Raw genomic sequence first — 17,166 nt, forward strand, 5'->3', positions numbered from 1 at the left:
AAGGATTTGTTCTTTCAGGACCAACCCACAAAAATCTAAATTTGTCGTCGGCTCGTGGCAGGCCCGTTTCCACCGCGTCACCCAGACTTGTGCTCTCTGATGGATTGACACCCCCAGCAAGTGGATGCATCCCTCGGGGGCCACCACATCCCCATGCCGTCTCGTTCCACAGAGTTTGGACGCCCATGCGATCTGGAAGAAAAGAACCCTGTGCACACCGAACATATACATCCAATAGGCAATCGCCCTCTTCAATGACCCCAATCACTTTTGATTTGAGCAAGCGGTTCGAATTCCTTTTCCCCCTTCAGTTTTTGAGATATCTCTATTGTCCCACATCTCTTCACCGCAATCATCCATCTGTTTTTGGTTCTTTAACAACAATTATTGAAGTCTTTCAAAAGGGCTTTTGTCAGTCCAAGGCTGGTCTTTTGGCTTCAATATTTTTTGATTTCCTGATATCAGGTTAATTTCCTGATTTCATTCAGTTTTACAAAAATCTTCCTGCAATCAGTTTCTCGAGCATTTCAAAGACGAGCTGCCCTGACCCTTCTTCCATTATCAGGCAAATCACACACATCGTCTGGCAAACAAGGCAGATTCCTCCACTTCACAGCAGGGCATCACCCCCCCCCCACCCCCCGCAACCACACTTTTTCATTTTGCTTCTGCTTCAGTGAACATGAGCAACTTTTGCTTCATTCCAACACAACTTCTCCATTTCGGTGTAAATTCATGTTTTGTTTTGTTTTCGAAAACCAAACCACAACTATATATTCTGTTTAAATATCTGCGATCTGCCATGATTTTTCCTGGGAAAGCCACATTTCCAACCTCGCCTCCAAAGCCAATCACCGACTGGGAATCCTCCATCGTGCAAAGTCCTTCCTCGGTCCACCTGAGATCCTGACCACATACAAAGCTTTCGTTCACAGCCTGATGGAGTACTGCCCTCTCTTCTAGGCTGGTGTTCCTGCCTCCCACATTTCTCGGCTTCACGCTGAGGTAAAAACCAAGGCATTTAGGATCATTGGTATCTTCCGCGATGAGGCTGAGTCTCTGGGTCTCTGACTCTCTCACCGCAGGTTGGTCGATGGTTTTTCTGTCTTCCACCGTCTCCTCTCTGGCCTCGCCCCCAACCTGCTCTGTCTGCGATTTGTCTCCCCCCCCCCACCCATATTTCCTCAGAGCACTCAAGATCCGCCAGCAACCCCCTTCTGGTAAAACTACCAGAATCACTAATCTCTGCTCACCTTCACTCTTTCATTCCTCTTTTTTCCCGTCTTTGAAACAAACTGCCACGCTTTCTTCAATCCCACTCTTCCCTCCAGGGCTTCAAAACAGTTGTTCACTTACATCTCTGATCATCCCCCATCCAAAACCTCGATCTTTTCTTCCCCCGTTAATCCACCCCAAACCCACCTCCTTCAAATTCCCTGCTTTCCTTCCTGAAAGTCCCTGGAATGTCCATCTTGTTTACCCCGTGTTCCCCGCCCCCATCCCTCTCCCTTCCACAGATCTCCGAATGTCTCTGTTCCCCATTGTTTTGTCCTTACCTCTCCCGCCCCTCTTGTCTCCTGCTGCCCTTGTTGTACATTCTGTGTGATCGCTCTCATATGGGTGGTGGGAACATTGTATACAAGAAGAAAAAATCTCTAACAATCAAATGTACCACTCACGCTCTCAGCGTTGGGGAATATCGAGATTCAGAAAGAATGGCGGCTCGTAGGAAATATAGATTTTACTCAGAAACACAAAGCAAGCATTCAAAAGACCCTTCACTCGTTGTTTTTCTCAACACGACGTGGGGGTAAGGTGTTCCATGAACTTATTTTTCAACAATCATCTCAGTTCATCTGGCTGGTTGGTTGTTGGCAATTATCAAACATGTTAAACGAGCAACATCGATTTCTCTTTCATTTATAAACAGTCTCACGTCCCGCACATTGAATTAACCTGACACTGATAATATCCCACAAATCTTTGCAGCAACCACATCGTGATCTAATTCGTTTTGGCGGTTCCTTTTTGTTTGCAGAGAAACAAATGAAAACCGTTTCGTTCACCAACTCTGCACAGTTCTTCAACAAAGAAGATCATTTCAATCATCATTCCCACCAAAGGGAGAACAACAAACGAACTCACACTGGGGAGAAACCGTACAAGTGTTCTGTGTGTTGTAAGGATTTTAGTTTGTTATCAACCTTGAATCAACACAAACGAACTCACACTCGGGATAAACCGAACAAGTGTTCTGTGTGTTGTAAGGATTTTAGTTGGTTATCAACCTTGAATCAACACAAACGAACTCACACTGGGGAGAAACTGTACAAGTGTTCTGTGTGTTCGAAGGATTTTAGTCGGTTATCAAACTTGAATCAACACAAACGAACTCACACTGGGGAGAAACCGTACAAGTGTTCTGTGTGTTCTCAGGATTTTAATCACTTATCAAACTTGAATCAACACAAACGAACTCACACTGGGGAGAAACCGTACAAGTGTTCTGTGTGTTCTAAGAATTTTAGTCAATCAGCACACTTGAATAAACACAAACGAACTCACACTGGGGCGAAAGCATTTGAGTGTTCTGTGTTCAAAGGATTTTAATCACTTATCCAGCTTGAATAACCACAAACTTACTCACACTAAGGAGAAACGGTACAAGTGTTCTGTGTGTTCTAAGGATTTTGGTCCGTCCTCAACCTTGAAAATCCACAAGCTAACTCACACTGCTCAAAAGCCACACGAGTGTTCTGTGTATTGTCAGGATTTTAGTCATTCATCAAACTTGAATAAACAAACAAACTCACACTGGTGAGATGAGGTTGGTTGTGGATACCTCCCCTGTGAGTGATTCCGAGCGATAGCAAGCTATTTAGCAAACCAGTCAGAGATTCGTTTTCGCTCCGGTTCATGGAGATCTTTGAATGCCTTATCTTTAGTGTTCTCCACTCCACGTACGTGTTATTAAAGATTCTCTTTTGATGTGCCTGAAACCCGAGTGGTACTTGAGTTCTTTTCCACCACACCGGAGTCTTTAAAAACCATCACCACATATACATTGTTCAAGTCACAAATTTACTGTTATGTTGCAAACAATATTTTACTCCCTCTTCAATTAAATTATGACAAAGTTGGAGCTTTCAGATCATTCTCAACCTGTTCACCCCCCCCTTGCTCCACCCTCTCCCATCACACCCAACTCCCATTATTTCTACACCCCACTCCTCCATCACACACCCCACTCCAAGGTTATCCAGAGACGGCAATTTCGTCCTGGTCGGCCAAACCTCAGTCAAGTTATGGTGAAATTTTTTAATTCTCTCTAACTCGGTCGTGACCACTAAAATGAGGTCAAGATCAAAAAAGTCAACCTTTTTATTCCCATTATTGATGGAAAATTTCATTCCGAAAGTCCCAGCTGGCTCTGGCATACAGCTCATTGACAGAAAAAAAGGAAGAAAAGGAAAAAAAACCTCAATGATTGTTTCGTGCTCATGTGGGGTCGAAGAAACTCTGATGTCCCATCAACAATACTGGGGTTTCCATTGGGTTTGCCCCTACCTCGACGCATGGCCAAAGGCTTTGGTGCGTTTTGGAACTTTTTCGCCAGAGCTGTCGGTGGCATAATGTACAGAGCGTCGTAAACTGTACATACCACAAATTGCAATGCTGTACTTGACAACATAGAGCCATAAAGCAGTATTTGGTGTGTTGTGCTTTTTCCCCAAAACATCATCATACTGTGCAGAGGGACGTAAACCGTATGTACTGTAAATTGCATTACTGTACTTTACGACATAGAGCTGTAAAGCAGTATTTGGTGCTTTTTCCCCCCAAAATTATGTCGTCATACTGTTTTAATATCACTTGTTTTATCAATATCAATACTGTTTTAATATCAATACTGTTTTAATATCACTTCTGGCAATGCAAAAAACAAAATAACCACTTCCTGTCATGAAAAAATCACTTTGGGAAATAAATAAATAATCACTTCCGGTCATGAATAAAATAAAAACTTCCAGAAAAGTTTTTAAATCACTTCCGGTCATGTAAAAAAACAAAATAACCACTTCCTGTCATGAAAAAAATCACTTTGGGAAATAAATAAATAATCATTTCCGGTCATGAATAAAAGAAAAAACTTCCGGAAAACTTATAAAATCACTTCCGGTGATGTAAAAAAACAAAATAACCACTTCCTGTCATGAAAATAAATCACTTTCGGAAATAAATAAATAATCACGTCTGTTCATGAATAAAAGGAAAAAAAAATTCCGGAAAAAGTTTTAAAATGACTTCTGGTGATGTAAAAAACATAATATCCACTTCTGGTCTGAGGAAAAATCAATTGGGAAATAAATAAAGAAATAATCATCTCCGGTCATGAATAAAAGAAAAAAACTTCCAGAAAAGTTTTAAAATCCCTTCCGGTAATGTAAAAAACAAAATAACCACTTCCTGTTATAAAAAAAATCACTTTCAGAAGTGTAAAAAACATCACTCGAGGACACAAATAAATAAATAATCACTTCCGGTCATGAATAAATGAAAAAAAAACTTCCGGAAAAGTTTTTAAATCACTTCCGATCATGTAAAAAACAAAATAACCACTTCCTGTCATGAAAAGAAATCACTTTCTGGAGGATAAAAAATCACTCTGGGAAACAAATAAATCAATAAATAATCACTTCTGGGAAATAATAATAAAAAACTTCCGGAAAAAGTTTTAAAATCACTTCCGGCAATGTAGAAAACAAAATATCCACTTCCTGTAAGGAAAAATATCACTTTCTGAAGTATAAAAAAATCATTCTTGGAAACAAACAAATAAATAAAAACTTGCGGTCATAAATAAAAGAAAAAAACTTCCCAAAAAGGTTTAACATCACTTCCGGTAATGTAAAAAACAAAATATCCACTTCCTGTCATGAAAAAAATCACTTTCGGAAATAAAGAAATAATCACTCCCGGTCATGAATGAAAGAAAAAATAAACTTCTGGAAAAAGTTTTAAAATCACTTCTGGTCATGTAAAAAACAAAATATCCACTTCCTGTCATGAAAAAACATCAATTTGGGCAATCAATAAATAAATAATCACGTCCAGTCATGAATTTTACAAAAAAACTTTCGGAAAAAGTTTTTAAATCATTTCTGGTCATGTAAAAAACAATATCCACTTCCTGTCATGAAAAAAAATCACTTTCGGAAGTATAAAAATATCACATTGGGAAATCAATAAATAAAAAATCACTTCCAGTATTGAATAAAAGAAAAAAAAACTTCCGGAAAAGTTTTAAAATCACTTCCGGTAATGTAAAAAACAAAATCCACTTCCTGTCATGAAAAAACCACTTTCGGAAGTATAACAAAATCACTCTGTGAAAGAAACAAATAAATAAATAATCACTTCCGGTCATGAATAAAAGAAAAAAAACTGGAAAAAGTTTTTAAAAAACCACTTCCGGTAATGGAAAAAACAAAATAACCACTTCCTGTCATGAAGAAAATCACTTTCAGAAGTATTAAAAAATCACTGTGGGAAATAAATAGGTAGCTCACTGTACATACTGAAAAGTGCTGCATTGTACTTGATGACATTGCGGCGTAAAGCAGTATTTGGTCTTTTTTGGTGAAGTTCTTTTTTTTTTGGTACTATTCGGCGCAATGAGCTGAGTTCAGGAAGTGGTCGTATGTTTGAACCCGGCCAAAAATAAACCAATTAAAACCAAAATAAAGGCGAAAATTGGTTAAATGACATTTAATTCATTAAATAAGGGATATAACATTACAATAAAGTTTTAATCCAAAGTATTGGTTTTCTGAAATTTTAACACATGAAAGAGCTCATTTCGAGCTGAGAAAGTCTTCATTCGCTATTGTAGCATTTATACTTTTGGAGATATCAGGGAAAATGTGTCCATTTCAGGTGTCTGAAAATCATGTTTTTTGCACATGCATGCTGGGAGGCCATTTTTTAATTAAAATACTTTCAGTATTGAGCTTTGCACACAATACAATACATGAGCAGTCGAGTTCACATGCAAAGCTTTCGATTCGTACACCCTTATTAACCCTATAGTGTTGTGGGCCAGGAGTCGGTGGCGAGGAACGGCCGCCAGGTGGAGCAGTAGAGCCGTCTCCCACCGAACACCTGGAATTTAGGTCGTGACACTTGGACAACTCCGAAGGTCATGGGTCACTTAAGGACCGTGATCGCCAATTCTCTAACGGCGTAGGGTAGGGTTAATAGCCAAATTTCAATATACCAAAGTACCCACGTCGTCAAATTAACGGGGAAGTCACACCCTCAACGGACTCTGTCAAACCAGGTTGCTCTCACGACCTCGGTCTGATGTAACCGAGCGGAATTACCAAAGTCCGCTGGTCCAAACGACAACTTACAGCCCAATCGGCTCACTGGTTCTCAAGCACGAACCGTGCTGGGTCAATGGAAGAAAACACGGGCAATGAACTGGAACATTCAACAAGAGGGTTTGAGAAATACATGCCATAACTTGGGAAGCACTTGTCCGATTAATATCAAACCTTGAAAAGGCACATCCACAGGGCCCCAGCAATATACCTGGCAAGTTTCAATTAAATCGGCCAGTGGTTGTCGAGAAACAGCGGTCACAGACACACACACACACACACACACACACACACACACACACACACACATACACACACACACACACACAGAGATTGCTGGAATTATAGATAGATGGAGGACACACACACACACACACACACACACACACACACACACACACACACACACACACACACACACACACAGACACACACACACACAGACATTGCTGGAATTACAGATAGATGCAGGACACACACACACACTGACACACACATTTATTAACCTCTGCCATCAAAGATCGGAGGTTACTGTTTTCACCCCTTTCTGTTTGTTATCTTGCCAAAACGAAGTTTTTGCAAGATATGTTAGTCAGCTTGTACGTTTTATTTTATTTTTTTTTTGTCTGTAATCACGTATAAAAAATTCTGCAGAGCACAGTTATCATCGGAAATTTTTGTAACTTCGCATATCAGAGGCCTATAGAGGTCCCTTTCAGTGCACAAAATTTTGAAGGTCAAGGTCAAAGGTCAAGGTCACTTTGTAGCAAATCAGGGGAGTCGACGAAACCCTTATTTTTTGAGTAATTTTGATCGGATCGTCTTCAAACTTCATGGGAATATCGTTCATGGTCTGGCGCTCAGATGATTAATTTTTGGTGGCGATTGGCCTTGACCTTCATGGTTAGCGCCTCAGGTCAAACATATTTGACCCCAAGGTCAAATTTTCAAGTTTTAGGAACCATATCATGTAGTACCTCAAATTGAACACCTCGATGAGTGCTTTCTAGATATGTCAAGCTTGAGACATTATGACGTCATTTGGTGACGTTATGAGGCAAAAGCATATTTTTCATGGTTACTCTGTAGAACGATTCTCATCGGAATCTCTCGTAGGCAGATATTCCTCAAGGAGTCGCTCCTGGTGGATAGCAGCTCTGTTCACCTCAGTGTGACCTTAAAGAAGTCACACGTGGCCACCTTTTGACAAGATACGGGTCTTATTATTATTATTATTATTTGTTTGTTTGTGAACAGTATTACGGAAAAAACTCCTCAACGGATTTCTACGAAACTTGGTGGGGGGGGGGATTCGGTCTGGTCCAAGGATCATGCCATTAGATTTTGGACTTGGTCCAAAATCCAATATGGCCGCTATGGCGGCCATTTTGAAAAAAATATTAGAATTTTTTTTTTTTGCATTTCTTCATGTTTTAAGTGATTTCCAACCCCCCCAAAAAAAAATTGTTCGAGAAAAAAAAAATTTGCAACCTTTTTTCAACAAAATTTGGATTTTTTTTTTTTTTTTTTGCATTTCTACATGTAAGAAGTGATTTCCAACAAAAAACATGCCAAAATTATAATTGCGGCTGATTTTGCAACTTCAGGTGGATATACCCACGTAAAATCTATTTCTGTCTCAAGGAATCTGGTTATGACGAATGAATTGAGTATGTAAAAGTTAAAAGTAAAAGGGAAAGTTGCAAACTATAACTCTGTGAGCACTGTTGACGTCAAATTGAATGAATAGGATATCAGGCTCACTTGAGTGACCCAGCAGTATTGGCGACGGAGGTTTTGCACTCTACCGAGTGCTCTCCCTCTAGTTCGTATAGTTGGTAGATAGATAAACACACTCATTGATTTTGAGTTGGTCAGACCCATCTATATATTAAAACTGAAGGACCAATTTTGTGCTCCTCCGAGCAGTCGCGTCACGTTTTTCTCGGTACTGTGACCTGGACTGAAAGAAACTTCGTATCTGTAAGAGTGCATCGCACATAGTGGCAATAGTCAACCTTCAACTCTGAAGCATCTACATATTAATACTGAAGGACCAATTTTGTGCTCCTCCTTGCGGTCACGTCACGTTTTTCTTGGTACTGTGACCTGAGAAGTTTTGACACGGTGTTTGTACGTCAAAGTAGACGCGTGCACAAATCAGGGGACTTCTTCACAAGGAGTAGTGTACACTAAAAATGTCGTGTACAACGACGTTGTGTCGGCCTCATTAGGTAAGGCCATGGAGTACATTGACTGGGATCCGGCTCTTACAAGAGCCGCCACTGGTTGTCATATTGGGCTCATGGAACGGAATCCGTCTGTGACGGGGTTTCGGCTCGTTGTTTATTAATACCTTGAGCACCATCGACACAAACACAAATGGAAACCTGAACACGTGACCGAACACAACGAATGAACCACATGGTGATTCAACTCCCCGTCCAGAAGGAAGCGAAACGTGTTATTTAATTATTTTAAAGTTCCAAAACAACAAAAGTGAATTGATAACTTGAAAGGAAACACGTGGTCCTTGTTCTGGTAACTGAGGTATCGAGAAACCCGATGATTGATCAAGGCAGGGTTTCAATAATCCGTGTTTTCTCTTGGTGGGGGTGAATGATGGTTTGTCACACCTTCTGGTATTCATGGGATTATAATTGGGATTTTAATCAACCCACAAACCTGGTTTCCTGGGACCTGGCACAGCTGTTTATTATTAGCATATAGTATTGTTGGCATGGGATATTGGGATTGTTGGGATGGGATATTGGGATTGGGATTGTTGGCATGGGATATTGGGATTGTTGGGATGGGATATTGGGATTGTTGGCATGGGATATTGGGATTGTTGGGATGGGATATTGGGATTGTTGGGATGGGATATTGGGATTGTTGGGATGGGATATTGGGATTGTTGAGATGGGATGTTGGGATTGTTGGGATTGCCGAAAGAGTTTGAGAACGAGATTTCAAAATGAGAACAAGTATCCTGGGAACATCATCAACGATGAATCGACATGAAAACCGAAACCGAACCCTGTGTGCTGTGCGGGTGGAGAACCGCCGTTGCTTCCAACCGCACAGCACGTCCCAGTGGAGCGAACTGTCCAAGGACAAAGTTCGTGGATCATGGGGATCGACGAATCCGTTTCCATGGCAACCTGCGAAACAGACGTGGTTTACAATGCTCCGCGCTGCGTATTCCAAGGTTCCATGACCCGTTGGGAAAACCACTTCCGGGGTGAAGATCTCTCCGAGCGTGACCACCTGCACGGGCACACACCGTCGGGGCACGGAATGTGAACGCACACACATCACGGCAAGGTGTGAATGAACCCCGCGGGAGAACGAGTGAAGTTAAAATGCATTTTGAAGAATTTCGTGATGCACGGGTAAAATGCAGGCCTCAGCACGTGACCGTACAACCGCCTCCCATTGGGATCTTCGACCACAAAGGACACGTGTGTGGGAGCAGGCAAACACCACTGAGCACACAATAGGTCGAGCAGCGACGGGGCGATCGGTGAAACCATCAGATCGTGGATCTGTAACTCCGTCGGCATCCTGTGATCTGGCACATGTGACTCCATCGGCGTCCTATGATCTGACATATGTGACTCAATAGGCGTCCTATGATTTGGCACATGTGACTCCGTAGGCGTCCTGTGATCTGGCGCATGTGACTCCGATGGCGTCCTGTGATCTGGCACACGTAACTCCGATGGCGTCCTGTGCTCTGGCACATGCGACTCCATTGACGTCCTGTGATCTGGCACATGTGACTCCATCGGCGTCCTGCGATCTGGCACATGTGATTCCATCGGTGTCCTGCGATCTGACACATGCGACTCCATCGGCGTCCTGTGATCTGGCACAGGAGACTCCATTGGCGTCCCATGTTCTGGCACACATGACTCCATCGGCGTCCTGTCATCTGGCACATGTGACTCCATCTGCGTCCTACAGTCTGGCACATGAGACTCCATCGGCGTTCTATGGTCTGGCACATGTAACTCCGTCGGTGTCCTGTGATCTGGCACATGTGACTCCATCGGTGCCCTGTGATTTGACACATGTGACTCCATCGGCGTCCTAAGATCTGGCACATCTGACTCCATCGGCGTCCTGTGATCTGGCACATCTGACTCCATCGGCGTCCTATGATCTGGCACATGTGACTCCATCGGCGTCCTATGATCTGGCACATGTGACTCTGATTTTCCAGAACCCAAGACACGTGACTCCATTGGTTTCTTGCAGGAACCATCATGAGGACAGTCTGGGGAATTAACAATCTGACGACAGTCGGTGTGACTGTCACGATACAACTGGAACCTCCACGAACTCTTCCACCGACCTGAACACGAACTCCAAGCCAAACCCCAACCGAGACCCAAACTCCGAACCCAACCCCAATCCTATTCCTTCTTCCACCCGAACACAAACCACAACCCTGATTCTGACCCTTTACGACCAACCTCAACCCCAAACACCAATCAGAACACGAATCCGAACCCCCCAAACCCGAACTCCAAGCACAACCCCAAACCCCACGTCACAGTGCGAACACGTGTTCGTGTGTTTTTGAGTAAAGTGTGCTCGTGTTTGGATAAATCAATCCTCGATCACTTTGTCGGTCACAAAGCACGAACCGCACTCATCTCCAGCACTCAAAAAGCAGAAACCGCAACTCGAAACAACCACTTCATCTCCTCAGAGTCCACGAGAACCCGTTGCCATGACAGCCGTGAGAGAAGTAAAACATGGAGCGTGCTCTTCTTCTTCCTCTGCCGAATCCCCAAGGTTGTTCTCGCAGCCAAAACGACTCAGAACGTTTTCTCCGCCCACGTGACCTTTCGCTGTTCGACAAGGAGTGCGACGGACAGCTCGTGTTGTACACTCCTCCCTTCTCATGACGTTTCCTCACGTCAGCGCCGACGCTGCTCCGAGCCTCTGGGACCTGTTCAACGCACCACGTGATTCCTGTCTGCCAATCAGGAGGTCAAACGGAGCCTCTGGGGCTTGTTCAACGCACCACGTGATTCCTGTCTGCCAATCAGGAGGTCAAACGGAGCCTCTGGGGCCTGTTCAACGCACCACGTGATTCCTGTCTGCCAATCAGGGGGTCAAACGGAAACGATGCAAACTACGGGGGCGGGAACAAAATGTGCTGCCTTGTGATTGGTCCCCTGGAATCCGTGAAACACTGCATGGCAGGGACAGGATTCTAACCCAGGGTACACAGCTTTAGGTCGTGTGTACACCACAATAACTCGGGCGGTCGTGGACGCGCCATTAAGTTGTCCGTCCTGTGGTTGTTTTGTTTTAACTAAAACCCAGACCCAGAGCTTCCGCTTCGCCATGTCAAAGCCTCGGGCCTAGTCACGATTTTCCCTCCGAAGAACGATCAAATGGTCTCCGAAAGGAAACGTTCCGTCCCTCAATTACAGCAGAAGATTCGTTGTGGTGAAGTGGTGACCGGGGGGGGGGGCAGGAAGAAAACCAAACCAATGAAACCGACGTGAAGCAAACTGGGTCAACCAACCCTTGTGACGAATCGGCTTTGAGGAATCAACGTTTCTTCAGAAATGAGCGGTTTTTATCGCGAGCTCGGCAGTGACGTCACTCAGTCGTTTCACCTCTTCATTCTCTCCCGTGGGAACCGAGTGGTGACAACACGTTTGTGTCTCCACAGAGTGTTACTGCGATATAAAACACCATTCGGTGATTCATGGTGAATTACAAACCTTCATTAGGATCAACAGTTTACGTTTTGTATCCCAATGGCCGCTGACAGGCCGGACTTGTATCCATAACCTGATGGAACCGAAATTTAATCACCTCGTTCTTGTCGGCGAACCCACCTCGTCCGCCGAGGTTCGTCCGAACTCGTAAACACGTTTGTGACATATCGTGCTGTAAGTCGTTTTCGGTCCCATCTCTCAATAGTGAAGAAAAACACTTACAATTTTTTTTTTATTCGGATCCGGATTCGGACCTTCAGCAAAATCGGATCGATTCGTCCTCGTCATCCAGCGAACCCGTCCGACAAGTTTCGTCCGAATCCGTCCATCACGTTTGGAGATTTCCTGATCACAGACAAGTACGAGGAGGTGGAACATCTCACCTGGACACGTGTAACCGAGTCACGTGGTGTGCTGTCACCTTCAAGAGAACCATGAGATGAGATGGAGTGTGTTCATTACACTCACGGATGCTTGTTCAGCACACACACAGATGCAAATGCTCGGTTGGAAAGATCACCCACGGTGGACCCAAAAGATATCGATCATCACCTGGTGATAATTGATTCGACACAGGGCTCAAGCTCAGGACCCAAAGATCGCAAGCCAGCCATCTTCACCACCAAGCCAACACCAGGCTGAGTCAACCCCACCTGGTGTTAATTAATTGGCCTCAGGGCACAAACTCAGGACCCAAAGATCCCAAGCCAGCCATCCTCGCCACTACGCCAACACCAGGCTTGTGTGACAGGCTGAGTCAACTCCACTTCGTGTTAATTCATTGGCCCACAGGGCTCAAACTCAGGACCCTAATATCCCAAGCCAGCCATCCTTCCCACCAAGCCAACACCAGGCTTGTATGACAGGCTGAGTCAATCCCACCTGGTATTAATTCATTGACCCACAGGGCTCAAACTCAAGACCCTAAGATCCCAAGTCAGCCATCCTCACCACGAAGCCAACACCAGGCTTGTATGACAGGCTGAGTCAATCCCACCTGGTATTAATTCATTGGCCCACAGGGCTCAAACTCAGGACCCAAAGATCCCAAGCCAGCCATCCTCACCACGAAGCCAACACCAGTCTTGTATAACAGGCTGAGTCAATCCCACCTGGTATTAATTCATTGACCCACAGGGCTCAAACTCAGGACCCAAAGATCCCAAGCCAGCCATCCTCACCACTCAGCCAACACCAGGCTTGTATGACAGGCTGAGTCAATCCCACCTGGTATTAATTCATTGGCCCACAGGGCTCAAACTCAGGACCCGAAGATCCCAAGCCAGCCATGCTCCCCACCAAGCCAACACCAGGTTGGTGTTGAAGTCAAACAGCTGCTGCAGTTTGTGCGGCCACGCTCGGTTGATAATTAAATAATGATTGTGCCACGAGATTGGTGATAACAAAACGTGGAGACGAAAATTAAATAATGATCACTGAAGGAAAACGTAAAAATAAAACTAATTCTCCCGTTTCCATGGCGACAATCACAATGCATTGTCAGGTGAATAAACAGTATAACATCAAAATCAAACTTCTCATCTTGATAAGAACTGTTTTCTGTTTCCTCTTGATAAAAAAGCCAAACATTTGTATTTATTCACACTTCCTCCACACCTCATCCACTCTCAACCCCCCCCCCAACCTCGTTTTCTTTTTAGATTCTTCTTCTTCTTCTTCCATTCGTCCTCTTCCCCTTTTTTATTCCCCTCCGTTTTTGAGTTTTTTTCAAAATTTTACTTTGACTTCCTGGGAAGATATTGGTGGCGGTTTCGATGGCTGTGATTCTTTCGTTGGTGAACTTGGAGAAGGTGATCCTTTTATGTCTGGTCGAGAAAGAAGGGAGCATTTGGGGGTTTACACCCAATGAGACACCGCGTCCTGATTCAAAGGTGACTCGGCCCTCGGATCCTCCCTTGAAGACGAAGACCTCGCTGTCGTCCCAGCGCATCCTTCGATGACCCCGTATTTTGTTTGCAACACGAAGATGTGTTGCATTGCTTGTTCAATTTTCAGGCATTTTTGTTCCATCTCCCTGAATGTCTGATCCATTTTCTCTTGTCTCTGTTGGTCTCTTCGTAGAGATTCATGAAAGCTCTTTTCATCTCCGAGTTCAGGCAGCTGGTATTTCAGAACAGGTAGTGAAAGTGAGGATGTGTTTCCCTGAGATATACCTGGTGGAGGGGTACTTGGATTGACTCCATGCACGGTTGGCAAGACGAAGGTTTTGTCTTGGATTGCCTGTTCAATTGGCAGACATTTCTGTTCGATCTGTGCTCGTCTGTTTTTGTCTTTCTGTAATTCTTGCTGACGTCTCTCTTCATCGAGGAGTTTGCACACTTGATCCTCCAGAACAGAAAGCTTACCTTGGCTTGTGTTTTGTTGAGACGGACTTGGTAGAGGAATACCTGCATTGACTCCATATCTTGTTTGCAAGACGACGGTTACGTATTCGATAATTTGTTCGATTCCAAGGCATTGTTTTTCGATCTCCATTTGTATTTGTTTGTCTTTCTGTAAACCTTGCTGACGTCTCTCTTCATGTCGGAGTTTGCGCAGTTGATCTTCCAGAAAAGAGAGTTTAACTTTGTTTGTGTTTTCCTGAGACATACCTGGAAGAAGATGACTTGTGTCGACTCCATATTTTGTTTGCAAGGCGAAGGAAACCTCTTGGATTGCTTGTTCAACTCCAAGGCATTTTTCTTCGATACGCGCGTCTTTCTTTTTGATTTCCTCTTTTCTCTGTTCGTCTCTCCGTAGAAGTTCATGATGTCTCCTTTCACTTATGAGTTTGGACAGCCGGTGTTTCAAAGCAGTTAGAGTAAGTGGGGATGTGTTTTCTTGAGACGTACCTGGTGGAGGTGTACCTGGATTGACTCCGTATTTTGTGCGCAAGATTGAGGCTTTTTGTTGGATTGCCTGTTCAATTTGCCGGCGTTTTTCATCGGTCCTCTGTCGTTTCTCTTCCATTCTGCGTTGAGATTCCAGTTGTGCTGCTTCACCTCGGAGTTTAGATTGTTGGTGATTCAGAGCAGGTAGTGTACCTGGCGGTTGATTTGGCTGAGAGGCACCAGGTAGAGAAAGAGTTGTTGCAAAGTCCGAGGCTTTTTTTTGCAGGTGTTTTTGTCCGGTTCCCTGATGTCTCTGTTCGATTTCCTTGTGTTTCTGTTCCCTTTGTTGGAGTTTGACTTCCTGGTTTCTTTGTTCGGATTGATCGTGTTTCCGTTTCATTTTCTGGCTGCGGCTTTGAGCTCGAGAGAGTGTCCGTTCAGTTTGTGGATGTCTCACCTCAATTCGTTTGTGTTGTTCTCCCGTCGATTCAGTCCGTAGTTCAGATTTCTGGGGTTTCAGAACATGTTGCATAACTGGGACTTGGTTTTGTTGAGACGTACTCATGTTGTCGGGTAATCTTGGTCCGGTTCCTGCTGGCTCCATCACCGATCCTGAAGAACCAAGCAATTAAAAGAAGTGTCAGGTGAGTAAACAGAATAAAACCAAAAAACAAATTTCTCATCCAGGTAAGAACTGTTTTCTGTTTCCTCTTGTTAAATAAGGTAGTAGGAGGGTTATAAAGGTATAAAAAGGTATTCTGCCAACCCACGGGAAACCAGGTAAAACAGAAAGGAAGGGAGTCGCTCGCCAGACAACTTCGACACTGTCTTGTCAAATACATTTATTACGTACACTGATGGTCAACATACACTACGAAATAACTATTATAAACTAAACCCATTTGACCCTTCACACAGATCCCTAACACGATCGACATTAATTGATGTTTTTTCTGTCTGTGTATAAACGTTGTGGACGAGTTTTGACAAGACTTGGTGGACGACTTGGTCATGTGACATGAACAAGTCCATTCCATTTGGGTTCAGGACCGAATTTTCCGAGTCTCTGCCGACTTTCTCTCAGATAAGTTTTCCGGTCGTTTTTCTCGCGTTTTTGCAGTCATTTTGTTATCTCTGTGTTTCCAATTCGGTCTTGTGTTGAAACTTGTGCTCATTGTTGAGTTTTCGTCGTCTTTTCACCTCAGGTTTCCTTGAGGCCTACCCTCGTCTCCGAGGTTTCCTTGAGGCCTTCCCTTCTTCCCGTCTGTGTACGCCATCGTGTTTATTGTAGTTTCTCCTTAACATCAGCTTATATTTTCAACACTTGTCCCTCCATCCTCCTATCCCTCTCAACTACACCCTCTGTTTCGTCCAAAAAAAAACAAAAAAATCCAACAAAAAAATCTTTTCCCTCACATTATACCCGACGGAGTCACGTGACTTCCTGTACCGACTCTTCTTCCTCCTTATTTTATCGATCAACCATCGACTTTCGCCGACCCACATTCACCAAATACCTTCACGATTTTTTTCTTCATCTTTTCCATTACCTAATGTTACCCAATCTGAAAAAAAAAATTATTTGTTCTTTTAACCTCTCATGTTGCACCTCCCGAAACCACGTGATTCACGACGGCCTCTTCTTCTTCTTCCTGCAACTCTCGTCGAACGACCAGAGGAGCTTCCTTCGGTGTTTGCGGATCCAAATATTCACCAAACACCACAACGATTTTTCATCAACCTTTCCTTTTCCTAATCTTACGTCTCTCATCTTAACCCTCATCCTACCTCAGCTCTGAGCACCTCGTCACTGTCTTCTCCCTCAGTATCAGCTCCTCCTCCGTTGTCCCAAACTGTGTGGTGTTCTAACATCTGTGGGCTCCATTCGAACCTCACAGATATCTCACTCTCTCAATCAGAACACTCATCACCACAAACATGCTCCTTCCTTCCTCTCAGCACACCTCCCCCTCTTCCCAACCCCTCAAATCTTGTACCTCCCCCCGCCGCTCCCTTCTTCAACATACCTCCACAAAGTCTCATCCTTCCCCTCTCCCCACCTCTCCCATCGCCCTCCTGCACCTTGGCCGTCACTCTCCCCTCCCTCTCAAAGCAACCTTCACACTCTCTCCCCCCCCACTCCTCCCCTCTCCTCAAAACCTCCTTCCCTCCCTCTTCATTAACAGTGTGGACCTCAAACATCCG

The 17,166-nt window shown here is 44.0% G+C and overlaps 2 protein-coding genes across 3 annotated transcripts in view; one reads left to right on the top strand and one right to left on the bottom strand.

Moving 5' to 3' along the window:
- The window catches only part of LOC147008163 (uncharacterized), a 195,652-nt gene that overhangs the window by 137,521 nt on the left and 40,965 nt on the right, over positions 1 to 17,166 (top strand). Inside the window, 2 exon segments of the mRNA XM_085865642.1 lie at positions 2,039 to 2,607; positions 10,045 to 10,461. Coding sequence (XP_085721768.1) covers positions 2,039 to 2,607; positions 10,045 to 10,461 — 986 coding nt within the window.
- LOC147008169 (uncharacterized) lies at positions 8,708 to 16,884 on the bottom strand. Of its 2 annotated transcripts, none has more exons than XM_085865437.1 (2): positions 16,378 to 16,884; positions 8,708 to 15,573 (listed from the first exon to the last, which is right to left on the bottom strand). In XM_085865437.1, exon 2 carries the CDS (start codon positions 15,563 to 15,565, stop codon positions 13,988 to 13,990), a length of 1,578 nt encoding a protein of 525 aa, XP_085721563.1. In that variant the 5' UTR covers positions 15,566 to 15,573; positions 16,378 to 16,884; the 3' UTR covers positions 8,708 to 13,987. The 2 variants fall into 2 exon arrangements, with proteins under 2 accessions (XP_085721563.1, XP_085721564.1); XM_085865438.1 differs by lacking the exon at positions 16,378 to 16,884 and adding an exon at positions 16,162 to 16,330.

Source organism: Eptatretus burgeri, chromosome 21 (genome assembly GCF_056783735.1).
Source record: "Eptatretus burgeri isolate ZD-2024b chromosome 21, Ebu_testis_v1, whole genome shotgun sequence".
Classification (NCBI taxonomy): domain Eukaryota; kingdom Metazoa; phylum Chordata; class Myxini; order Myxiniformes; family Myxinidae; genus Eptatretus; species Eptatretus burgeri.